Genomic DNA, 15,195 nt, shown 5'->3' with positions numbered 1-15,195 from the left:
AAGGATCATCCAGTCCAACTCTCAGCCCTGCACAGGCCCATCCCCAGGAGTCACACCCTGTGCCCCAGAGGATCATCCAAACCCTCCTAGAGCTCTGTCAGCCTTGGTGCTGTGCCCACTGCCTGGTCAGTGCCCAACCACCCTCAGAGGCAAAGATCTTTTCCTGACATCCAACCTTATCCTGCCCTGACAGAGCTCCAGGCCATTCCCTTGGGTCCAGTCCCTGGTCCCCCCAGAGCAGAGCTCAGTCCCTGCCCCTCCTCTGCCCCTTCCCAGGAAGTTGGAACAGCAGTGAGGTCTCTCCTCAGTCTCCTCTTCTCCAGCTGAACACATTAAGTGCCCTCAGTGTCCTCACACAGCTTCAAATCAAGGCCCTTCCCCATCCTCATGGCCTCCTTTGGACACTCTCCAATGGCTCAATATCTTCCTTATATTGCTGTGCCCCCAAACTGCCCCAATATTGCAGGTGAGGCTGCCCCAGGGCAAAGCAGAGTGGGACAATCCCCCTCCCTGATGCCCCCCAGGACAGGGTTGGCCCTCCTGGCTGCCAGGGCAGTACTGACTCATGGCCAACTGGCCACCCACCAGGGACCCCCAGGTCCCTTTCCCAGCACTGCTTTCCAGCCTCTCATTCCCAGTCTGTCCATACATCCAGGGTTGCCCCATTCCAGGGGCAGGATCCAGCACTTCCCCTTGTTGAACTTCCCATGGTTGGTGATTACCCAGCCCTCTGATTTTTTGAGGTCTCTCTGCAGGGCCTCCCTGCCTTCCAGGGAGTCAACAGCTCCTCCCAGTTTTGTATCAACAGAAACAAATCCCACAAGTACTTTCCCAATCCCAACACGGAAAATCCTCATCTCGAGGGTGGTTCTTGGATGAACTGTCTGATTACGAAGCGTTGTGGGCTCACACCAACTCCATCCCATGGCCAGGACCAAATGCAGCACAGAGGGCACACACACAGTGTAAATAATGTAAATATTTATGATACAGTTGTGACACTCAACATTTCTATCTCAGCCACGTATCTGCTGCAAGATGGGCTTGTCTCTGAGGGCTGGATGTGAAAGAAACCACTTCTCCTGAAGATGGCCTGAGGGATCTTCCACAAGTAGGACCTGAATCGTTTCTTCACAAAAGCATAGAGCAAGGGGTTGAGACAGCAGTGGACAAAGGACAAGCTCTCCGTGACCTGCATGGCGTAGTCCAGCTTCCTGCTGCTTTCACAGCTCCTGATCACACCGACATCCTGCAGGGAGTGGAGGATGAGGACAATGTTGTAGGGAGACCACAGGACAAAGAAGACACCCACCAGAGTGAAGACCAAGCAGAGAGCTCTCCTGGAGCCAGGCAGCTGTGACGTGCTGAGGACACAGGCGATGCGGGAGTAGCAGAACACCATGAAGAGGAAGGGTAAAAGGAAGCCCAGGATGTTTTGAGTGACCCGAAAGACAACTTTCCAAAATAAGTGGTCCTGGCCATAATCCTGGGTGCACATGGTGGTTTTATTGTGGATTTGCCTTGTGCTGGTGAAGAGGCCATCAGGAATGGAGAGAAGTATGGAAAGGATCCACACCACCAACAAGCCAAGGATGGACTTCCTCCATGACGTGGAGCTGTGAGCAGAGCAAGCATAAACTATCTGCAGATACATGTCCAGACTCATGCAGCTCACAAAAAAGATGCCACTGTAGAAGTTAAGAGTGTACATGGCATTTAAGACCGGGCACAAAACATCCCAGGTGACCCCCTGAGAAACGTACAGAGCCCAGAAAGGAAGGGTCAGCAGCAGGAAGAAGTCTGAAACCACCAGGTTCAGCAGATACACCTCAGTCATCTTCTTCCTCTTCCTGATGTACATAATGAGGACGATGAACAGGAGGGCATTCCCGGCCATCCCGAGCAGGAAGACCACGGTGTAAAATGAAGGCAGGAACACTTTGCTGAAGGAGAGCACCTCCTCCTTGGTGCAGAGCCCATGCTGCCCGTAATCCTCCTCGTCCAGGTACTCGTAGGGGTACTCACTGGAGTTGGCACCATCCAGCCAGGGGGCTGTGATTGTTGTTGTCACCGCTGAGGTTGTGTTTGACAAGTGGCTGCCTAAGAGCAAAAGGCAAGGGAAGGGGATCAAAGTGTTTGAATCCACACAGGAAGCAAAGACCACATCATGGAGGGTTGTCCTTTAGTTCATAGAATCGTAGGATGGCTTGGGTTAGAAGGGACCTTAAAGATCATCTCGTTCCCATCCCCTGCCATGGGCAGGGACACCTTCCACTAGCCCAGGTGGCTCCAAGCCCCATCCAACTTGGCCTTGGACACTTCCAGGGATGGGGCAGCCACAGCTTCTCTGGGAAACCTGTTCCAGTCCCTCACAGCAAAGAATTTCCTCCTAATATGCAATCTAAACCTACCCTCTTTTAGTTTGAATCCATTCCCCTTCGTCCTGTCACTCTGTGCTCCTGTAAAAAGTCTCTCTTGGTCTTTCTTGTAGGCTCTCTTCAAGTACTGGAAGTTCATAGACTTAAATTTTTGCAACTTTTTGGTAAGTATTTTGTGTCCTACACTCCTTGGCCTTTGTTTAATTGTAGGGACAAGTGTCTACACAGAAATTAAAAAAAAATAAATTTTGCTTTCCTTACTTGGAAATATAAAACTTGAAAGTCAGTGATCACAGACTCCTCTGACATAACCCACTACTTCCTCCTGACAAACTTTTGAGGAAGTTTCTGCTCTGTTACGGGAAATCCATCACTATACCTCACTGTGAGCTGCTTATGTTCACCTGGGTCACTACTGAGGAAGGGGCATCTCAGTTCTTGGTGAAGCAGAACCTGCCACCAGCACCTTTGTGTTGGTGTGGCTGTTCTCAGAGGGGAAATTCTGAACATCTCCCTGCTCCTGGTGGGACACTGACCACTCTCTGTGTCAGCCCTAGGACACCAAGACATGGATTCCTGTAAAAAGTATTAGTAAGTGGAAAATACAGAATCAGAGATTCAGAGAATTCCAGAATGGTTTGGGTTGGAAGGGACCTTAAAGACCATCTCATTCCAACCCCCTGGGCAGGGACACCTTCCATTAGAAGAGGTTGCTCAAAGACTCATCCAAGGTAAGAACAGGTAGGCACCAGAATCAAGTCCTGAATCAAGGTTAGAGGTAGAGATTTAGCTGGAAGAATGTTGTTGCAATCGATTCTGCACGAGCCAAGGCATGACCTGCACTCGGCCACTCCCCAGGACTGGCCTCAGTGTTTAGACAGCTGCAGCCCAGATGTCAGGAAATGATTAGTGATTTGCAGCTTCCTACTTTTGGATTCTGATTTTCAGAAGGAAAAACCCACCACGCGAACAAGAACATTACGAGGGTTTCAAAAGAAGAGCCCATCTGCCACGGTGGGAATGGGATCTGCCTGAGCCACCCCCTGTCAGTACCATGAAGGGTAATGTGGAGTTTAAAAATCAAGGCTAATCTCCAAACTCTGAGAGTTTGGCACGGGGGAAAAGTGGTGTAAATACCTTTCCACCTCTAAACCACACATTTTTTCAGCCACGGCCAAAGCTGCCTGTCTTTTCCTTGGGGTTCATTTTCCAGCAATCCCAAACAGGCCTGGCTGTGCAGCTCCATGCCTGCAGTTTCTCCTCCAGGACCTGTTTGTCCCATTTCCCAAGAGACCTGGAGCCACTGAGTAATGAGAAAATGAAGCTGTTGGTCCCTGGTTGTCCTCCCAAGGAGGACATATCCCATGGTGGCTCTGCAACTCCTAGGGATGGCTCCCTCCCCACAAACACCCTGGAAAAGCGGAGCCCCTCCACCCCACATGGATTAAGGAAAGCTCCCAAAGCTCGGAGTGGGGTGCTGAGGATGCCTGAGGATGTGCAGCTGCAAGGGGTGAAGCTCTGGACGTACCTGCTGTGGTCCCATGCCTAAAATTGCTTAAATACCCATTCCAGGCAATTCCAGGCAGCTGAAAAGAAAATAAAAAGTGATCTGAGCTGTGTTGAAATGTTTTCTTGCTGTCTCGCAGCTCTTTGGCAAGTGCTGCAGGGCACTTCAGACAGAGCAGTAATGGAGAGCAGGGATCTGCCACGGCAGAGTGTTTGTCTGGGATTTGTCTGGGAATGAGCTTTTTAAAATTTCTTTCCTGTATCATATTTTGGAAGAAACAGCCATATATAGCTGTGACTCTACCACATTCCTCACTGAGAGGAAACCAAAGCTGCCCATCATGCTGATCAAAGTAACACCCAACAAGAGTCCAAAATACCCAAAATACCCTTCCCCTCACACCCTCTGTGCCCACATCAGGACAAGGCATTCTCAAATTTTACATTTCTGGGTCTCTTCCAGCCTTTTCTCCTTCTGCCACATCTTTCTCCCTCCTTATCAGCCTGGCACTGACATCCACACCCCCATCCTGTAGCTCAGAGCAGAGAACTGGTGAACACAATGTGGACTTAGCTCAGAAACTAATCCCAATCCCAAACTGGCCACCTTTCAAAAAGAAAGGAGAACCTCCCCAGGTTTCCTGCACAGCTTTGTCTACAAGCAAGAAGCAGAAAATGCACTTACAGGAGTTTCTTCCCCTGTTTCCATCCTGCTGAATGCTCGAATCAGGCTTTTAGGAACCTCTTTCACTTGTGCAAGAGCAAGTGGGCAGGAAATATATCCTCCCTGGTTTTGTTTTTGACTTTCCTGGTGTTGGTCAAGGATGACAGCAGTGGATAAACGGTCTCCACCCTGCCTGAGCACATGCTGAGACCTTGTTGTAGAAATCTGCATGTTTTCCAGGAAATCTGATTGACTCATGTGCTCTTTGGATGCAGCAGGATCCTCAACCTCTGCAAAAGTAGAAATGGCCTCTGTCAAAGGTGTTTCTTGGAGAAGGTTTTGACAGAAAAGTTTTTTGACTGAAAAGTTTTTTGACTGAAAAGTTTTTGACAGAAGTTTCTGACACCTTGACAGAAGACATCTCAGTCAAAGTGGTTTATTGGAGAAGTTTCAGAATATCACTGTTGGTGAGTGGTCACCTTCCTGCTTGTTTCCTCATCTCACCACCAAGCAGGGCCATGGGAACACCCTGACCGTGCCAAGGTTTTCCCTGTGCCAATCCTGGGGTGTTTTATACTCCCCAAACCACCCTGGTAAAAGCAGGAGGGTGGAGCAGCAGTGGTGACCACAGCTTTGCATCCAACCTGCCCCTTGTTAAGTGGATTGACAGAGAGAAATACATTATTTTTACCCATTTTTATGTCTGCCACCATCAGCTGCTGCAGTTAAATATACCATATAATAATATATATATTTATATAACAAATACATATGTGCAAAATAGACATCAGCAGGGAGAAAGAACCACTCACAGAGCCCAGACACTGGACATACACAGAGAGATGCTGCAAGCGACAGAGGTTTCATTAGCCCGGCAATGAAAATGAAATAAGTTTTTGTTTTTAATTGAGTTTCTGCCCTGAAGCAGGGAGTCAAATGTGCCTCTGAGAGTCACTGGAGAAAGTGGCCTTTGCTGTAATTTATTACAAGATTTTAACTCAATTTGAGGGCTGATAATTGCATAGATTTTTTTTTTTGTTTCCTTTGACTGCAGAGCCCTAATGGCTTTGGTAATTAAAGTAACAAGATTAGGGGTAATGGGAAGCATATTTAGAGAGATACAGATGGAACAAATGGTTGTCTGAGCCACTTTCTCTCATGCTGCCCAAAATGCCTCGTGTGAGTGGAGGGGTGACCCTGACTCTGCTTCCCCCCGCTTGGAGATGCAGAGGCACAAACACCACACTGCAAAACTGGGCTTATGGAGAAAAGGACTTTCCTTGCTGTTTTGCCCTGATGAGCTGCCCTCAGGTTTAGAGGAGGATTTTTGGCATCTCCAGGATCCCAGTGGATTTTTCCTTCTGCTCCAGAGAACGGTTTGATTTGAGTCAGGAGCAGCTTCTGGATTAACTCTGGGCTTCCAAATCCACTGTCTGGCACACAGCAGGTGTAAGGTAAGCTCTGCTTGAAAGCTGAAATTTGGGAAAACATAATGAGACAATCAGGAGGGAAAGGCAGAGAAGCTGTGGCTGCCCCATCCCTGGAAATGTCCAAGGCCAGGTTGGACAGGGCTTGGAGCACCCTGGGCTAGTGGAAGGTGTCCCTGCCCATGGCAGGGGGTTGGAATGAGATGATCTAACTCAAAATATAACCTGGGATTCTCAGATTCTGTGAAAATTGAGCTCTGACTTTGCCCTTTGCTGAAGAGCTTCCACCTGATGCCACAGAATCCCAGAATGGTTTGGGTTGGAAGTGATCTTAAACCCCACCCAGTCCCACCCTGGGACTGGCAGGGACACCTTCCACTAGCCCAGGGTGCTCCAAGCCCCATCCAACCTGGCCTTGGACACTTGCAGGGATGGGGCAGCCCCAGCTCCTCTGGGCAACCTGTGCCAGGGCTTCCCCATCCTCACAGCCAAGAATTCCCTCCCAATATCCCATCTAACCCTGCTCTCTGGTAGTTTGAAGCCATTCCCCCTTGTCCTGTCCCCCCAGGCGCTTGTACTGACTCGGTGTCACAGTGAGGGTTTATAACACCGACAAAGTTTTTGGTGTGCCAAGCCGACAAGTTGCAAAGACGCCACTGGCTGTTTTGCCCCCCTGTTTAGGACGGGCTAACCCCCGTTCCGGGCTGACCCGACCGGCCCGTCCATCCCCGTCCCCCCCCGGCCGTACCCGCCCTCACCCCCGCACCCCTCGGGGGCCGTGAGGGGCCGCCCGGCCCCTCAGCGCCCCCTGCCGGCGGGCCCCGCCCCCCGCGACCGCGCCGCACTGCGGAGAGCGCCCGCGTGACGTCACGGACGGCCCGCCCCCCGACTCGTATAAGGCAGAGGTAGCGGCGGCCGCGACACTGATTGGCGGCGACGGGCGCCGGCCGCGCGGGAGCGCTGGGAGTTGTGGTCCCGGAGGGGGGGCGGGGCCGGCCGGGCTATAAGAGGCGGGGCGGGGCCTGGCGCGGCAGACGCGGCCGGTACAGGGGAGCGTGGGGACCGCGGGAGCGCCGGGCCGGGGGGGGAACGGGAGGACAGCGGCGGGACATCTGAGGTACATCAGGGGCAGGGGGCACGGAGGAGGATGAGGGGGCGCTTGGGGCTGGAGCGGGGAAGGGTCCTCGCGTGGGGTCGGGAACCTGCGGGCTGCCGTGGGGAAACGGTCCCCGTGTGGGGCTGGGCGGGGGCCTGGGGCTGGGCTGGAACAGGGTCCCCGTGTGGGGAGCTGGAGCTGGAGTAGGGCAGAGGCCCGGAGTGGGGTAAAGGTGCCTGGGGCTGGAGTGGGGTACCCTGTACCCGTGTGGGGTGCAGGGACCTGGGGCTGGAGTGGGGAAGGATCTCCGTGTGGGTGGCAGGGCCTGGGGCTGGAGCGGTGTACCCTGTACCCGTGTGGGGTGTGTGGACCTGGGGCTGGAGTGGGACAGGGTCTCCATGTGGGGCTGGAGAGGGGGAAGGCAGCCTGGTGGTGCCCAAGGCCGCTGCCTTGCCGGGAGGGATGCTGGGCCCTGTCACCTTCCCACCCATGTGCCTCCCTCCGTCGGTGACACCTCTCGCAGAGAGATCCTGTCACCTTCCCACCCGTGTTCCTCCCGCTGTGGGTGACACTTGTCACACAGACCTCACTGTTGGGTGTTGGCAAGGTCAGGGCAATCAGGCTGTGTGTTTCCTCTGCCCTGGGCCCACCCCAGTGTGAGCTGAAGGTCGTGGAAACCTCTCGGGGTGGATGAATTGATTCACTTTCAATACCCTTTTCTTGTGTAAATCCCACCCCTGGCTGTCTCCCCCTCTCCTGAGTGACCGAGTGCTCCTGTTTCCTTCTCCAAATGAGTCAGGCTAAAATTATAACTCTCATTTAGCAAACCAGGGCGGTTGTAGCAGGCACAGAGAGATCAAATCCTTTGGCCTGGCAGAGGAAATGGTCTGAGCCTTTAGTTTGAGAACCAGTCAGTCTGCTCACACGGGTGTGCAGGAAATGCTGCGTAACCAGGGAGTGCAGCCACCTTTGAAATGTCTCTTTTGCCGATGGTTACTGGCCCCTGCTTAAATGAAATTCCTGGTAGTTTATTCTGAGAGCTTGGAGTCCTTCCATGTGCCCCTGAGCTGTGTTTTGCTGTGGAGTGTGTTGGTGGTCAAAACTGGAACAGTAACAGTGGAGACTTTTCTAGCAGAGGCCTCTGTGGTGTCGCTGGGCAGAAATCATCGTTCATTGAATGGTGTTAATGCTGACCACTGAGGAGGGAACAGGTCTGGGTGTAATCCATGTAATTCCCAGCACAAAAAGCTGGGCATTTTTGAAGGATGATCTCACTGGTTTGGTGATGATGGTTCTGTGAGTGGAGCCTTTCTCAGGGCTGTCGCTGCTTTTTATTTTCCTGGGAGGCAGGTGAGAAATCACCTGTGCATGATTTCTCCTCCTGATGTGTCCCCCACATGAGTCTGCACCTATGGAGGGCTCCAAGACTTGCTCCAGCTCCTCAGGTGTGGCTGCTGTACATCCCTGTGTTCTCCAGGAATCTGGAGTTACGCTGAGGTGGAATAGGCAGCTGAGGAGTTGCTGGGCAGGGCTGACCTTGTGCAGCGGCTCTCGCTTCCCTGTGGTTGCCGTTCTTGGCAGGGAGTGAGAGGGGAGATGTGAACTTTGCTGAGGTCAGAGCTGCCATAAAGGAACAGCCTGCGAAAGCCAAGTGGTGTGGCATGGAATTCCTAAAAGGAAAGGCGGGCAGTGGCCCAAGCTTTCTGTGGCTTCTCGCTGCCTGTGAGCATGGGGGGGGCACGGGAATCTGTAAAGGTGTGAAAACGAGTGGCAGAAATCTGTTGCTTCCCTGTGTTTTTTTTTGTTCTGTCCTGTTCTTGCCTCTCCTGTTAAGTAACAGTCCTGCTTCCCAAGGCTTCACTTGAATTAAATCACCTGTCCATAGCTCCTGTGCTTCTATCTCACTACCTGGATAGTTGTGACTGGGGGAATACGCAAGGGATTTTCTTTCCCCAAAGATTCTCTTAATTTGGGGCTTCTAAAACCTGAAGGGAGGCTCTTTGTGTTCACAGCCACCATGTCACCCAGGCAGGAATCTGTTTATCCTGAGTATGAGACTGACAGCAGCCAGACCTCGAAGCTGATAAGGAAGTTTAAGGAGACGCCGTTTGTGCCCATTGGTGAGTTTAAAGATGGGGGAAATGTGTTTGCCCAGACTGGGGAAATGTGTTTGCACAGACCTTTCTCTTCACAGGCAGTCGATGAGGTGTCAACACCATCACTGTTCACCTTCCTCCTGTGAGCAGGAAATTACTGAGAAATTACTTCCGTATTTAGGCTTGGTGATAGCAGTAATCCTTCTGCCTGGAGTGGTATTTGTCCTGCAAGAAAGAGGAAAATTTATGAGGTCTGTCACCTTAAATAAAAAACTCAAGACTTAAAAGAAAAAACCCCAAACCAGCAAACCCTGAAATGTTTAGGTGAGCTTAGAAAATGTGGTTAAGTGATGCTGTCTAGTAAGGAATGTCGTGCAGGGTTCTGGGAATTATGTGATCACTACAAAGTGACTTCAGAGCTAACAAAATACAAACTAGAAGGATTTAAATTACAGCCAGTTTGCTAAACATTTCAGCCCTCTGCTGCTACCCATTAGTTTAAAATGCATTCTTTTAGTAGTTTTTATTGTTACCCCAGCTTGAAGAGCTTGTAGAGTTCTCAGCCTCCCTGCTGAGAGCCCCTGAAGCTGCTGAGGAGAGCAGGGATGGGTCGTGTTCATCCTGAGAGCTTTCCTCTGACACCAGACACGTTTTGATTTCCAGCCTCCTTAAATGGAGAGCAGTTGGATCACTTGGGGTGAACTGTTCCAAGTGTTTGCCAGCAGATATCCGTCACTGGTTCCTGAGGTCACAGGACTTTGTCTCCACCTTGCTCAGGCGTACTGTGAACTCCATGAGGTCAGGTTCCCCGAAACAGATTGGCAGAACTCACCTTTGATCTGTGTCAGAGCTGGGTTGGAGGCCCTAAAACTCTTAATTGGTGTTTAATGAAGGTACCACGTGAGTTAAGGGCTTATGGCTTCCTAGTGGAACTGGTAATACTCCAGGCTCAGGGAGCCAAACTGCTTGTGCTCCTGTGAGTAAAATATACACAGCACTTAAAACTCAGCAGCCACCTTTGAACTGTGTAAATAATTGTCCTAAAAATGGAATGAAATGGATGGAATTGGAGAAGTTTGTGCATTCTGTGAGAGCATCGGGGTGCAGTGGTTGGAGCTGGCAAAGCCGGCGCTGTTTGCTCTCTTGTAGGACTGTCAGTGAACTCTGTCCCTGGGAAAGGGCCCTTGCTGAGCCTCCCTCCTCAGAGCTCGGGGACAGCAGCATGTGACTTGTCCTGTCCCGGTGGCACCTGGCCAAATGTGACAACACCCAAAATAGCAGCCTCAGCAGGCGGGTGGGTACGTCAGGGAGCATCCCACGCTGAGGGTCCAGCAGCAGCTGAGTGGGATTGCTGGGTGCGAGCTTCCATCCAGGAAAGGGGGTGCAAGGAGCCCCAGCTCTGTCTGAAAAATATCCAAGGAATTCTGCCACTTTGACCTGCTCTCTTGACATTTTAATGCTGGTGGAAATCTCTTGCTCTTCCCTGCACTGACTTGTGCATTGAATGAGGTAGCACTGGAGTGGAAACAGGAGGTGGGCCAGGACTTGCCCCTACACACACAAAACCAGAGGGAAACATGCTTATTTTAGGATGAGAGGCTCAAGTTGTGCCAGGGGAGGTTTAGACTGGATGTTAGAAAAAATTTCTTCACAAAAAGGGTTGTCAAGCGCTGGCACAGGGTGCCCAGGGCAGTGGTGGAGGGATTTAAAAGCCATTTAAAAGCCGTGTGGATGTGGCACTTGGGGACTTGGTTTAGTGCTGGGGAACAGTTGGACTCGATGACATTAAAATGGTCTCTTCCAACCTAAAGGATTCTATGATTCCCAGGATATTTTGTTTAGGTGGGTCCCCTCACTCCTCTGGATGCCCTGGATCTCCCCTCAGCAGGATGCTCTCCTTGCCTTGCAGGGATGGCTGGATTTGCTGCCGTGGTTGGATATGGGCTGTACAGGCTGAAGCACAGAGGTGACATGAAAATGTCACTTCACCTGATCCACATGCGAGTGGCAGCCCAGGGCTTCGTCGTGGGAGCCATAACGTGTGGTACGTGTGGAACGGGAGCTGGCCTGGGAAGGGGCAAACCACGGAGAGCCTCTTGGATAACACAGTGTGTGTGACATGTCCTCGGGGTGGGAGTATCCAGAACATTTATTTCAGGATGTTTGTGCTCGTTCCTGGTGTTTGCTCAGCCCTTCTGGAGTTATCTGATGTTTAAGGACAAGTATTGAATGTTAAACTGCACTGACCTTGAGAGGAGGAGTTTTGAATACTTCTGGATGTGGCAAGTGAAGTTCTGCAAATGTGGAAATGAGAGGCAAAGAAAAAAAACCACTTATCTGGCATTAATATTTTCCCCTGTTGCTGTTTCTGAATTTAATGCATTAGAAAATCAGCTTGTGTAGCTTCTGAAATTAGAGGCAAAGAAAAAACCCACTTACCTGGCATGAGTATTTTCCCCTCTTGCTGTTTCTGAATTTAATGCATTGGAAACTCAGCTTGCATGGCCTGTGATATTATATATATATTACATACCTAGTATGTGTATCTATCTCTCTCTCTATATATATGTATATATTTTCAGGACTGGAATTGTGTCCCTGAACGTCCTGAGTGATTTGTACATCCCAGGTCTCACCTAAGCCTTGCAGCTGTGTACATGTATATATTGTGTGTCCCATCAGACACTGCTTCTCCTGCTGTATTCCCAGGAGGTACAACAGGAAGGCTCCACTTTGGCTGCAAAGCAAACCAGAGTTGGGTTGGGATCAGCATTTTGATACACAGTATATTTTCACAGCCAGGTTCTCTGTACATGAAGAGCTTTGTAGCCATCACTGCTATTAGAAAAATGCAGCAGAAGAGGAAGGGAAACATTATTTCTCCTGCTGAGAATCCCTCTTTCTGTCCAGCTTTTTAACCCCATTGTTTCCTGTTTCACCCAGCTCTCCAACTGTGCTTTTGTTCCTCTCTTGCAGGTGTGCTGTATTCCATGTTCCGGGAATATGTGGTGAAGCCCAAGGAATAATGGAGAGTTTGTCTGAAGGCTCTGTCCTGGTGGTGGCCTGTGCACTGCAGCTCCAAACCTCATACCAAGGGTTTCTTGAGCAAAAAGAAAATTATACATGGCATTAGAGAATTGTTCTACTTGTGTATGGTACACTGTGCTGAAGCTGGAGGCTTAAATGACTGTGCACTGGGGGAGTGGGTATTGGGGTCTGGTTCTCTCTGATTGACACCACCACATCCCAGTTTTTAGGGGATATAGTGGAGTACAATCCCTTTATCTTACCCTTCAGCTCAATCCTAAAATTGGTGACTTCTTTGGCTGTTGTTGCCCAAAACCACAAAGTCTGAATTGGCTTCTGTCAGAGAGTGTCAGGAGTGCCCTGCTGTCATTTTTTATCCTCTGCCTCCAACTTTGTAACTTAGAAGCTTCCAGTAGCACTAAATGACTTCTAAAATATTGAGAGAGATATATAAACACCTATTTTTTTTATTTAAGGCATAAGTACTTGGTATGTCGCAGCTATTTAAATGTTATATTTATTCATTGTTAACGAAGACACGGGCTCCCTATTTTTGCTATATCAGACCCTGGGATTACTATATTTTGTAACTTTATTTACAGTGTTCTTCTGAATAACATCTAAATGTAACATTTAAAATACATATTGTGAAAACTAAGCCTTGATTTGGTGTCCTAATGCTTTTAAAGTGTTCGATCCAGCTCTGGTTTCTGCAGTGTTGTTGCCCATAGAAAATTTAAAACATTTAAATCTGAAAAGCCCCCCTCACCACCTCTGAGGTGTTAAAACCCTTCCCTGCAAGTTATTTTACACTCAACCCCCTTGTGCCTCCAACAGCAGTCACAAAAATAAAAGCCAATTTGTAAAAAAAACCTCATTTTCTCCTGCTAGCTTACATTCCACAGTGGCAGTATTAGATGTTACAGCTGTCTCTGTAAGAAATAGCACAAGGTACAAACTGCACCTGTCCGTGACATGTTGTACAGAGCAGTGGGAGGCTAAATACGAATAAAAGTGAGCCCTGGCGATAACAAGTGTTTGCCTATGGATTTGTTGGGGGGAACATTCATCCCGTTCTAGAGGGATGGCGTGAGCTGCTCTACCTGTATAAAAATGACCTGAGGGAGTGCAGCGCTCCTGGAAAGAACATTCCCAGCCGGTGGTGTCCTTGATTCCCATTTCCTACAGTCCTGCTGCCCTTGACTGCTCCCACACGGATGGAGACGGGAAGGACGCCGGGTTCGCGCTGACGCCTTTTCCTGTTCCTGCCGCCCTCCTCCCCACCGCGGGGCGGGAGAAGGAGCGGATCCCTTTTCCCGTCACGCCGAGGGGCCGGGACTGGTGCGGGAATTACGGGAACTGCGACATCGGGATGGCGGTGACGGGAGGGGAGCGGGGAGGGACCGGCATGGCGGGACCATCATGGCGGCACCATCATGGCGGCCGCGCTGAGGGGACGGGCGCATGCGCGCAACCCTTCCCGTTGCCATGGGAACCGCGTCAGGCCGGGATCGGGACGGGACCGGGACCGGCCGCGGATCCGGAGCCGCATCCCCGGTCCTGGCGCTGCCCAGGAGGGAAAGGGGAGACACAGGAGGGCTCTCGCGTGCCCTCGGGGGCGTTCGGGTAGGACGGGGGCGGGGTGGGGGGTGCTGAGGGGGTAGCCGGCCTGGGGCGAGGGGGCAGCGCGGCGCTGCCAGGTCCTGCCAGGTCACAGGGCGAGGCGGGGCGGTCACAGTTACAATTGTAAGGTTACAATTGCGATTTATAAACTGAACCACGAGAAGTTCCGCCTCAAAACGAGGAGGAACTTTACGCGGAGGGTGGCAGAGCGCTGGAACAGCTGCCCAGGGAGGGCGTGGAGTCTCTGGAGACATCCCAGTCCCACCTGGGCGCGTTCCTGTATCACCTGCTCCAGGTGACCCTGTTTTAGGAGGAGGTTGCACTGGATGATCTCCAGAGGTCCCTTCAAACCCCAGCTATTCCGGGATTCTGTGAGGAGAGGGAAGCCTGCTCTCTGCACAGCAGATCCCTCTGTGCCAGGCTTGGAGTCGGTATCCAGGTAGGAAGGGTAAAGGTTGCTCCCAAACCATCAGATAAAGAAGAAACGGCCTGAATGTGCACCAGGGGAGGTTTAGATTGGATATTAGGGAATATTTCTTCACCAAAAGAGGCATTGGAACAGTCTACCCAGGCAAGTGGTGGAATCACCATCCCTGGAAGTGTTCAAAAAACACGTGGAAATGTCACTTGGGGACATGGTTTAGTGGTGAACTCAAGGATGGTGCTGGATTAATGGTTGGGCTCAGTGATCTTAGGGAGCTTTTCCACCACAGTGTTGTGTGAAATAGCTGCACCTTGAGTACTCTGCACACTTCTGGCCTACAGATAATGCATTAATTAATCAATTAATTAATAATGTAGTGCAAGTGGTAAAAGAAATTTCTGAGAATAATTGTAAAGATGATTTAAGGTCTAAAATAGCTACTCTGCTAAGAATTCTAGGATATTTTCAGAACAGAGACAACTACTGGTTGAAGATGTTGTTGTTTATCTTTAATATCTATAAAGTCAGTGGCTAAATCTATCAAATTTAATGAGGTCTAATATAATTGTAAAGTTAAAAAAAAACCACAAAAAACCAAAAGGACACTGAAACCAGAAAGGCTGTCTAAATTTCATATGCAGTGTCCTTAAGTAAATGGACTCCTTATCTCCATAGGCTTTTTCCAAATCACAGAACCGACCTTAATCAATTAAAATCGATTTTCCAATCAATGTTTGTACAGTTCTTCAAGCCCCCATACCCAGAGCCCTGTGGGCTGTGCAGAGGCACTGGACTCTGCTCTTTGCACTTGTCAGTCCTTAGTGCACCTTCTCCAGTGGGTCTCAGCCCATAAGATACACACAAGCACAGGGGTGCATTTGGGCAATTAATCAGTGCATTAATTAGTCAGTGCAGGGTGTGCCTTTGGAAGTATTAAGGGATTGGTTTTCCCAG

The 15,195-nt window shown here is 50.4% G+C and overlaps 2 protein-coding genes across 2 annotated transcripts; one reads left to right on the top strand and one right to left on the bottom strand.

The window, feature by feature from the left end:
* Positions 1 to 678: 678 nt before the first annotated feature.
* ACKR2 (atypical chemokine receptor 2) lies at positions 679 to 4,969 on the bottom strand. The gene is given in 4 exon segments (XM_018084914.2): positions 679 to 2,100; positions 3,907 to 3,964; positions 4,570 to 4,935; positions 4,937 to 4,969. Coding segments are annotated over 4 exon segments (1,575 nt in total). The 3' UTR covers positions 679 to 982.
* Positions 4,970 to 7,041: 2,072 nt separating this feature from the next.
* HIGD1A (HIG1 hypoxia inducible domain family member 1A) lies at positions 7,042 to 13,225 on the top strand. Its single transcript, XM_018084924.2, has 4 exons — positions 7,042 to 7,092; positions 9,084 to 9,191; positions 11,077 to 11,211; positions 12,144 to 13,225. The coding sequence occupies exons 2-4, from the start codon at positions 9,089 to 9,091 to the stop codon at positions 12,191 to 12,193; spliced, it is 288 nt and encodes a 95-aa protein (XP_017940413.1). The 5' UTR covers positions 7,042 to 7,092; positions 9,084 to 9,088; the 3' UTR covers positions 12,194 to 13,225.
* The last annotated feature ends 1,970 nt before the right edge of the window (positions 13,226 to 15,195 follow it).

The sequence above is a fragment of the Manacus vitellinus genome, unplaced genomic scaffold (genome assembly GCF_001715985.3).
Source record: "Manacus vitellinus isolate BGI_N305 unplaced genomic scaffold, ASM171598v3 scaffold_12_pilon, whole genome shotgun sequence".
NCBI classification, from domain to species: domain Eukaryota; kingdom Metazoa; phylum Chordata; class Aves; order Passeriformes; family Pipridae; genus Manacus; species Manacus vitellinus.
The sequence above is the reverse complement of the archived record's forward strand: the minus strand, read 5'-3'. Positions and strand labels throughout refer to the sequence as shown.

Bases quoted from the DNA above. Each gene is read 5' to 3' on its own strand.
- HIGD1A (XM_018084924.2), top strand. From the start codon at position 9,089: ATGTCACCCAGGCAGGAATCTGTTTATCCTGAGTATGAGACTGACAGC. The intron at 9,192-11,076 runs GTGAGTTTAAAG...CTTGCCTTGCAG, and splicing joins GACGCCGTTTGTGCCCATTG to GGATGGCTGGATTTGCTGCC. The intron at 11,212-12,143 runs GTACGTGTGGAA...CCTCTCTTGCAG, and splicing joins CGTGGGAGCCATAACGTGTG to GTGTGCTGTATTCCATGTTC.